Here is a 9,681-nt window from a genome sequence, read left to right on the forward strand (position 1 = left end):
AGATCTTGTGGGTCAGTGATATACCAAATTTTAAAAAAAACCAAATCCCGAGGGGGGCGGTCCACCTTTCGCCCCCCCCCCCCCTTATAACCGCCACTGAGTAGCGAGTATTTAAAAGAAAAATTAAAGAAAAAAGAAAATCCAAGGAAAGAAGATACTGGATGCATGAAATATACAAAAGCCGTCCTAGGTAAAACTAAAATAATAATTAATTTTAAGTTTTTTTTATTCAAATTTTTTTTATATATTTAAATATAATTAAATAAGCACCTATTTTATTTTATTTTATTTATTTATATTAGTGTTTAGTTTTTAATTCAATATAATATATTATTTATTTTTAAAGATAATTTTAGAACTTTTATAAAAGTACATTTTTTTAACTTTAAATAACTAAATATGTATAATATTAAATAGTTACATATACATTATAAGCGAGTGCTTTAATTTATAGTTATTTGATCGATAGTAAATAAGAATAATTCAAATAAAATTATATTTTAGATACAATGCCACAAACTTGTTAGAAGATATGATACAAGGACCGTCAAATAAATTCCAAAACTTTTGTAGGATGTCTGCCACAGATTTTGAATACCTTATTCAAAAAATTGGGCCGATAATATCAAAAATGGATACAAATATGAGAAAGTGTATTCCTGTTCAAGAAAGGCTGGCCGTTACCTTAAGATTTTTAGCCTCGGGAGACAGCTTCAAGAGCTTATCATATTTATTTAAGTTTTCCGTTCAAACTGTTTCCAGATGTGTGCAAGATGTTTGTAAAGCTTTAAATCAGGAGTTTAAATCTGAAATAACGGTAAAGTATGTTTAAATTAAAAATAAGTTTTGTAAATGTAAAATACCTTAAAAAAATTAATATTAAAAAAAAAATATATATATAACAAAATCAAATTTAAAACTGAAAACAAAGTGTGACTTAATTATATTTAAAATTAATAGGCAGTATAAAATGTATGAACAATAACATATAAAGTAATATAACACCTTGTATATTATAAAAAAAATAAAATGTTGTACATTACACGTGTACGCTAATGTACCTTAAAGAAAAAAAAAATATGTCAAAATCTAATTTAAAACTTTAAAACTGAAAATAAAGTGTGACAATATTATTATATTTAAAATGAATAGGCAGTATAAAATGTATGAACAATAACATATAAAGTATTTTCATAATATAACACCTTGTATATTATAAAAAAAAATGTTGTATATTAGACGTGTATGCTTTTGGTACCTTAATCCAAACTTTTTGCTCCTACATTGCTATATTGTGATGGTGTTGGCGATGGATTTTGGAATTGCTGAAAATGTGGAGATGACATGGAGGTTGAGTCCTCAGAGGAATTCTGGTTTTGAGATAAATCATAATACGTAGATGGCATAGATAATATGTAGTCGGGCGATGGTTGTGGCTGAAGAGATGCAGATGATGATGATGCGGTTGAATAATTATCATTGAGTAAATATGGCGAATATGTCGGGAAACTGGTATTTGGATATTGATAATACAATGGTGGCTGTACTATTTGTTCAGCAGAATGATTGAGACGAAACATAATATTATTAATCTCCATCATTGCAATATCTTGCTTTTGTTCACTAAGTCCTTGTAATTTGACGCACAACAGGTCGGTAAAAAGTGAACACTTACTTTTGGCCGGAGTTTGCGAAATTTGTTTTAAAAACGTAAATGCTTCATCCATCCTGTTTTCAATTTGTTCTACCTTATCGTCAGCTTTTCTCTTTTTTGTGACCTTAACAGATGGGCTTTTGAAATTGTTGTCCAGATTCTGAGGTACATCCATTTCAGAACTGTCGTGAAATTGACCACTCGTATCTTCACTCGTAATTTCACTACCATCTAACGAATTTTCCAATTACTAAAAATAATAAATATTATTTAGTATTTACTATGAGTAATACAGTGGGTTGAATTAATTTTTGCCGAAAACATTGTATTTGAAATAATGTGTATAATATAATAACATCATACTTTAAAACTTCAAAAGTTTCAAGTACCCACGAATAATATTTTTAAATTACAACAAAATAATTAAAATAGTTATTCTTAGGTAGTTTTAATATATTATATAATTTCCTATACAATTTAACAAAATTTGATTAACTGAAAAATAATTTCCGTGATTTTGAACTGGAATTTTTGTAAATTTAACTTTTATAAAACTTTTGATTGTAAATACATTAATTATCTAAGTCAAGTGATTATATTAAGCCAATATTATTACTTATTAGTTTTTTTCCTATAAATGTCAATAAAATGTTATTCGTTGGGTAAAAAAGCTTGAAAATTTAATACAAAGCTCCTAATCCATTGTTACAATAGTAGTGGAAAAATATTAAAAATTTATCAAATTTAAAATGTAATAATTATTTTGTAGTTAATAATTTATAAAATATAATTAAAAATTATTTTTAACCTGTAGCTATTTGAAAAATCTCATATATGTATATATTTTTATAAAATATACATAAAATAATAATATTTAAAATACAAAACACAACGTAATGAAAAATTTATAATTTTTGTTTTTTTTTTAGGTGCCAAAAAATTCGAGTGATTGGAAAAATATAGCTTTAGACTTTAATGAAAAATGACCCCAACTGTCTCGGGGCTATTGACGGAAAACATGTAGTTATCCAAAGCCCCGTCAATAGTGGAACGGATTACTACAATTATAAGGGGGCTTTTAGCATTGTGCTCATGGCTGTAGTGAACGCTAATTTTGATTTTACTTTTGTGGATATCGGCTGTCAAGGAAGAATCAGCGATGGTAACTTTATTGATATTAATAGAAAAAAAAACTAAAAAAATTGAAAACTTACAACGTCCGTAAACAGTTCAAAAAGAGTCAAATTATTTTCAAAATTTTATCGTATATAGAAAATGCTAATATAAAAATTCCGTGAAATTTTCAAGTTTCTATAGTCACTCGTTTTTTAATTACAACAAAATAAGAAAATCGTCACGTAAGAAATCGAGTGAATATGAAATGTTGTAAAAACATGAATTTCAAACGCTCATAAAAATGTAACTTGAGTTTCTTATAGACATTTTTTTTTTGATAAAGGTAGATATATGGAATCTTGTATTACATTTTAAAATCTTAGTACTAAAAAGAAAAATTTTTACGAATTATAAACTTAAAATAATTAGGTAATTTTCGTGATTTTTACATATTTGGTCAATTTTTGAACTTTAAATGCTAATTAAAAAAAACTGTGACTAAGGATTTTTAATATTTTTCAAATGTCATTGTAACAATATAGTAGAAGCTTTGTATTAAATTTTCAAGTATTTTTACTCAAAAAATAAAGTTTTATTGATATTTATAGAAAAAAAAAACTAAAAAAAATTGAAAACTTACAATGTCCGTAAACAGCTCAAAACAAATCAAAATATTTTGAAAATGTTATCGTGTACAGAAAATGGAAATATAAACAACCATTGAAAATTTCATGTATCTACGGTCATTTGTTTTAAAGTTACACCAAAAACCAAATTCAATTTTGTGAAAAATCGATTTTGCGTAAAAATTCCAGTTTTTCCTTAATTTTTCTTTTGTTTTTCACGGTGCTTTTGAAAATTACTGGGAATTTTAAATTTTGACCTACCCAATGCACCAATGATATTCACTTTCCAATCGAACAAGATACTGAAGTTGATAATCGAAGCATTATTTCGACTACTTATCGTGTACACAGACACACAAAAAAAAAAAAAACACACATCATTGTAAAATCAATACATTCATCGTTCCACTCAGAATCTAAAATCTCAAAAATATACTGCTAAGACTGTAGGTTTTGATGTATTAACTATTATGTAGGTACCTTTTGAAGTTTTACTTAAACATTCCTCAGTTTGCAACTCTTCAGCTTGCTCTGCAGCATTAACATCAGGCTCGTTTACAATTTTGTTTAAATCTATAAAATTAAAAATAATAATATGAATTGTTAAGAAAAAAAATATTAGGTATACCTACTTCTAAAAATGCAGTTTCATACGTAGGTATTTATTGTTAAATAATAATATTCACATTCATAATTATTGAACAATTAATATTCTTAAATGTTAATAATACTTTCAGAATAAACTGAACAATTTTAAATTTAATGAAATTCTCAAATAAATATAACACACATAACTACCTTGGTTTGACTCACTTTCATCATTAATACTATCTATAGCAGTTTGGTTATCCGAGAGAGAATGTACATCTTCTAACATATTGACAATTTCAAAATACACAGTTAATATGATATTTATTTTTAAATTAATATATAGATATTATACAACAATATTTCACATGCATGAACATTATATTTTATAATTTCTAAAATGGAGGTTTTTATTACTTAATTATTTTTTCGTAAAGTCAATTTCAAATACATAAAAAACAATCAAATAAATAATGAAATAAACATGAACAACTGTGAACTTCCAACGGTTATTAAATTTGAAAAACTTACCATTTTCCTGGTGATATTTTTGTTTTTTTGGAACTAAAAACTCTGTTAGTGTACGATAATTGTGACTTTTAGACGACTTTCGCTTTTTGTAAGCTAATACGTGTCTTTGCCAATTAGTTGAATTAATAATAAAATCACGAACACGACCACAACTTACACAAGTGGTAGGCATTGCAAATTGTGTTTGATGTAAATGGAAAAAGTGTAGGCCGTAAGAAAAAAGCGAATACTTAATGTTAATAGTGAATACTAACCACCAACCTATTTCTATAAATAACTAATAATAAACTTAGATAATATTATAATAATAATTTTATGTTATTATTGGATATAAAAACAGTCTGTGGTTCATATTGCTAATCAGTTTTGCCAAAAGAAAATAATTAATCATAGACCTCATATTATTTAACATATTATTAGATTAATTGTACAATAATTGTACTTTTAATCTATACCCCGTGTGCCGTGTGGCGAGTGTTAACTGTTTTGTAGGTTCTACACTACAACTGTATAGGTAATATCAAAATCACGATTATTTACATTTTACGTATAGTAATTCATAAACTATATGTAAGAGGATCCCAATCCCCAGGACACCCACCCCCTAAATTAGGTCTGGCCGTTGCCAGACTTGAACCATGTTCTCGGCGCCACTGGATGTACGGAAATATTACTATTTACGGTGGTGGTGGCAGAGGCGGTCGAGGCAGCAAACGCTGGCGTGGTGGCGACCGTGGGCGGAGAGGTGCCAGCAAAAAAGTTTGGTGGAAGTAAGTGTCAAATATAAGTAAATCCTAAATAAAATATTGTTTATTAACTATAATTTTTTTTTAGAATGTGACCTGTAATACGAAGGGCCACGAAATTATTGGATGCCCAAAATGTATTTAGTTTCAACACTGCATTTAATATACGTTTTTTTAAATTTAAAATTAATTAATTTTATGATATTTTAGTATCCATAATGGCCATGGCGGAAGCGGCCACTTCTCGGCCGGATGGCACCAACGCGGCGGATGGCGAGTCCTGGGCCGGTGGCGTCGCCGAGTCGTTGGCCGGAGTCGAGTTGGTACTAGCGGGACGTTCGAGTCCCGGACACTTTAATCGGTAATAGAAAATAAATGCCTTTATATATTGATATGTTCTGGCCTGGCGGGACATCAGAGTCCCGTCTAATACATGTTGAAAAAAAAAAAGTGAAATATACTTATTCTTAGACTTATTATTTTACATTATAGCTGGGCAAACCTAACCGTACTCTTATCTGCTAGTAATGGTATCTTTGTATATATATTTCGCGTATACAATCTATTTACGGACGATGCTAATCGTTGATTTATTTTTCAATACTTCTTAGCAACGAAATAAAATATATTTGGTCGTCATATTGTCAGTATTTACAAAAATAATTAAGATTTATGAACCGGGACTCAAATGTGCCGTCAGTCCGTACGTAATGTACGTATGTCGTATACGCTGTCGTGCGCTCTTGCTGTCGCGGTTCATAATATCAGTGTGTAATCGTCTCGTGTTCGGTGTTTTTTTTTTTTATTTCGCAAGTTTATGTTATTATGACTAATTAATTTGTGTGTAAATTTATTTTTTTAAATCAAAATGAGTGCTAAAAGAGTATCGGATCTTGAGGAATGGCTAGCAATGGATATACCCGACGGTGAAGATTCTGAAGATGAATATAATGTGGATGACATCTTGACTAACGAAGAAGCTCAAAATGAGGTAGAAAAACTTGATAAATATTTTTTACGTAATGAACAGCTTTCTGAAGTAACTGAACTAGTTAACAATGACGACTTTCTTATTTTTGATTTTCCTGAAAGCAATAATCAAAATCAATGTACTTCGTCAGATTCGTCTATAATAGATACTAGAACTTTGAGGTCCCAAACTTCTCAAACGCCTATTGTTGTAAATGTACCGGTTGATGGAGGTGTTATTCCTGAAAATATAGAACCTAATATCGAAATAAATCGACAGTGGAAAAAAAAAGATGAAATTACTGCTGATCTGCCCCGATATGACGTACAACAATTATTATATAATGAAAATATGTTTGCTGGTTGCAAAACTGCAACTGATGTTTTTCTAAAATTTATTCGCCCTATTGTCGACAATATAATTTTCCAAAGTAATCTTTACGAAACACAAAATAACAAAAATTTGAGACTAACTGAAAAAGAACTATATGCTTTTTTGGGAATAAATTTTTGCATGGGATACAATAAATTACCATCATATAAGTTATATTGAAATACTAGTGAAGATTTACATGTACGTTCGATTTCCAAAGCCATGTCTAGGGATCGATTTCGAGAAATATATTATCAAATATTCACGTTAATGACAATGCGAATTTACCTAATAATAATAAAGATAAATTATATAAATTACGTCCTATGATCGATACTCTAAACAAAATTTTTCCCGAAGCATATTATGTAACTCGTGAATTAAGTGTTGACGAATCAATGATAAAATTTAAGGGGCGAAGCACAATTAAGCAGTATAATCCCATGAAGCCCATCAAACGCGGTTATAAATTATGGTGCATTGCGGATCAAAATGGTTACATTTTGAAATATTCAGTATACCAAGGCAAAAATGAAACTTTGGAACAAGAGTTCGATAAGTATAATTTGGGCGAAAGAGTAGTACTTATGTTGACTAATCCTTTTTGGAAACAACAAAGAATTATAATGTTTGATAATTATTTTACATCAATTACACTTTTGGAAAGATTAAAAAATGAACAAACATTGGCTTGTGGTACTATACGAAATAATCGTAAAGGAATGCCACAAAATCTAAAAAAAGATTCGGATATTAAGCGTGGAGATTTCGACCATAGATTTTCTACTTCTGGAATCGTCATATTTAAATGGAAAGATAATAAAGTTGTGTACTTGGCATCAAACTATCATGGTAATGAAACTACGACTGTACAACGAACTTCAAAAGATGGCTCAAAATCAAATGTTACGTGTCCGACTTTGGTAAAAGACTACAATGCGTTCATGGGAGGAGTAGACCACGCGGACCGACTGCGAGCTTTATATTGTGTTGATCGAAAATCAAAGAAGTGGTGGTTACGAATTTTCTAGGGCCTTCTGGACATAGTTTTTGTAAATGCATACGTTGTGTATTGTCAAATTTTTGGACAAACGGATGTATTAGAAGTTCAACGTTCAATCGCCCTCGGACTTATGGCTGAGTGTGACCCAACTTCCAAAAGGTCAATATGCATAAAAAGAACTCCCCCGACTGCTCCTAACAATCGAAGGAAAAAAGCTATGTCCATTGTTAAAGACGTGAGATTGGGTAATAGGTATGACATCACAAAATAATATATTATACTATGTATTATAAGGTATACATTTGTTTTGCATATTTTTCAGAGGTATTCATTGGCCAGCTTTCGGATCAAAAAGGGGAAGGTGTGAACTATGTAGTATAAGAGGAGTGGAGTCACGACCAAAATCAACTTGTAATCATTGTCGTGTGTTTTTATGTTGTAATGAAAAAAAAAATTGTTTTGTTGATTACCACCAAATAGATATAAATAATAAGTAATTATATTTTAACTTTTAAGTACATAGTATACATTATTATAATAAAATACAACTTTCTAAACAATTGTTTTATTTATTGATGCTTCATTTTTATTTTGTAATTTAAAAATTAAAATGTTTTTAATATTTTACAATCAGAAATATGAATTCAAAATCGGTATGCACAGAGCGCTGGCGGGACATATGAGTCCCGGTCAAAATAGCGGAGGGGGGGACAAAAAAAAAATTTTGAAAAAAATTGGAGACCTTACCTTTTTATGCACCACCTTTTTATTTATTTTCGTACAAAACCCATTTCCTTAGAGCTATTAGAGCTTACCTAAAACAAAAAAAGGAGTAAAATATTTAAATAGAGTATAAGTTATTAGTTATAAAGGGTTATTATACATCCAATACCCATAATGGTACAATTTAAACAATTTTTTACATGCAACTGAGCACTTCATCCCTTGTTTCCGACAGCCACAAGCCGATGACTTAGGTCTTGTTGCAGACATTATTGAATGTGCAATCGCAGTACATTTTTTTCCGATCTTTTCTTTTTGTGACTTTTTTTTCAAAATTATACTCTCTATAAATATTCTTAGGGAATCGGGTACAATATTATCGACATTCTTTAAAAAATCAATAGGTGATTCGTAATATGAACATTCATGAACTTGTGACCATAGATCTTCCCTGATTATTTCTGCAGCTGCACTAATAATTTGCAAACGTTCTTCCTGAGCATCCGTATTTCTATTGATATAGGTACCAGTTTTCATTTAAAAGTTTATCACTAAACGATCTCAAACATAATATAGACTGTTTATTGGAATTTTCAGAAATTATAAAGTTATTGCCATATTTTTCGATTAAATCAGAAATTGAAAATTGACATTCTTCACTATTTTCAATAAAATCAAAAATAGTATCGATAGCTTCAGATATATTTTCCTGTTTTGGTCGTCCCCTTTTTTGTCCCGAAGAAGCAATTGTTAAAAAAAAACGATCATGATGATAAATGGCCTCCGCGGATACTAGATCTGGTTCACTGATAATAGTCTTTTCCAAACCGTTTTTCCAATATAATCACCTCGTTCAACAGCCCTCCCTAATATTTTTTTCGCGTGATGATAAACTTCGGACATTATAATATACTTTAGAACGTTTATTCGCAGGTTTTTTTCCGTTTATTTATTAAAAATGCGACATCAATTTTTTTTTTACAAAAAAACATGACTCTAAATTTAAATGTTGGTTTAGAGAATCGCAATTTGGCTTTAACGGGTAAACGAACTGGTGGCTGTTCAAGAGTGTCTTGCGGAGTAATTCGATCAATTCTCGCGTATCGTTTTCGACATTCTTCGTGTACTTTAACGGACTCGAGATATTTTATAACATCGGCTTTACCGTTTTTACGAATGACACTCGAATTTAAAAATGTTGTTATACCTTTTCGTTTTACTATAACGCCATTACCCTCGATAAACCCTTCGTCACAAATAAAACACGTATTTAACGACATAACGAATAACTAAAAAAACGCAAAAAACACGAAACACACTGTTAATTTTTTTTTAAATGCGTGGTTACGGTA

General features: G+C 29.7%; 2 protein-coding genes across 2 annotated transcripts; one reads left to right on the top strand and one right to left on the bottom strand.

The window, feature by feature from the left end:
- Positions 1 to 1,259: 1,259 nt before the first annotated feature.
- LOC115033245 lies at positions 1,260 to 2,198 on the bottom strand. The gene is made up of 2 exons (XM_029485494.1): positions 2,151 to 2,198; positions 1,260 to 1,904 (listed from the first exon to the last, which is right to left on the bottom strand). The coding sequence occupies exon 2, from the start codon at positions 1,827 to 1,829 to the stop codon at positions 1,260 to 1,262; it is 570 nt and encodes a 189-aa protein (XP_029341354.1). The 5' UTR covers positions 1,830 to 1,904; positions 2,151 to 2,198.
- Positions 2,199 to 6,929: 4,731 nt separating this feature from the next.
- On the top strand, positions 6,930 to 7,987 carry LOC103311706 (piggyBac transposable element-derived protein 3-like). The gene is made up of 3 exons (XM_029485495.1): positions 6,930 to 7,556; positions 7,635 to 7,851; positions 7,929 to 7,987. Exons 1-3 carry the CDS (start codon positions 6,930 to 6,932, stop codon positions 7,985 to 7,987), a joined length of 903 nt encoding a protein of 300 aa, XP_029341355.1.
- The last annotated feature ends 1,694 nt before the right edge of the window (positions 7,988 to 9,681 follow it).

Source organism: Acyrthosiphon pisum, chromosome X (assembly GCF_005508785.2).
Source record: "Acyrthosiphon pisum isolate AL4f chromosome X, pea_aphid_22Mar2018_4r6ur, whole genome shotgun sequence".
NCBI lineage: Eukaryota > Metazoa > Arthropoda > Insecta > Hemiptera > Aphididae > Acyrthosiphon > Acyrthosiphon pisum.

Bases quoted from the DNA above. Each gene is read 5' to 3' on its own strand.
- LOC115033245 (XM_029485494.1), bottom strand. From the start codon at position 1,829: ATGGATGTACCTCAGAATCTGGACAACAATTTCAAAAGCCCATCTGTT.
- LOC103311706 (XM_029485495.1), top strand. From the start codon at position 6,930: ATGATCGATACTCTAAACAAAATTTTTCCCGAAGCATATTATGTAACT. The intron at 7,557-7,634 runs GTAGACCACGCG...CGAATTTTCTAG, and splicing joins ACAATGCGTTCATGGGAGGA to GGCCTTCTGGACATAGTTTT. The intron at 7,852-7,928 runs GTAATAGGTATG...CATATTTTTCAG, and splicing joins TGTTAAAGACGTGAGATTGG to AGGTATTCATTGGCCAGCTT.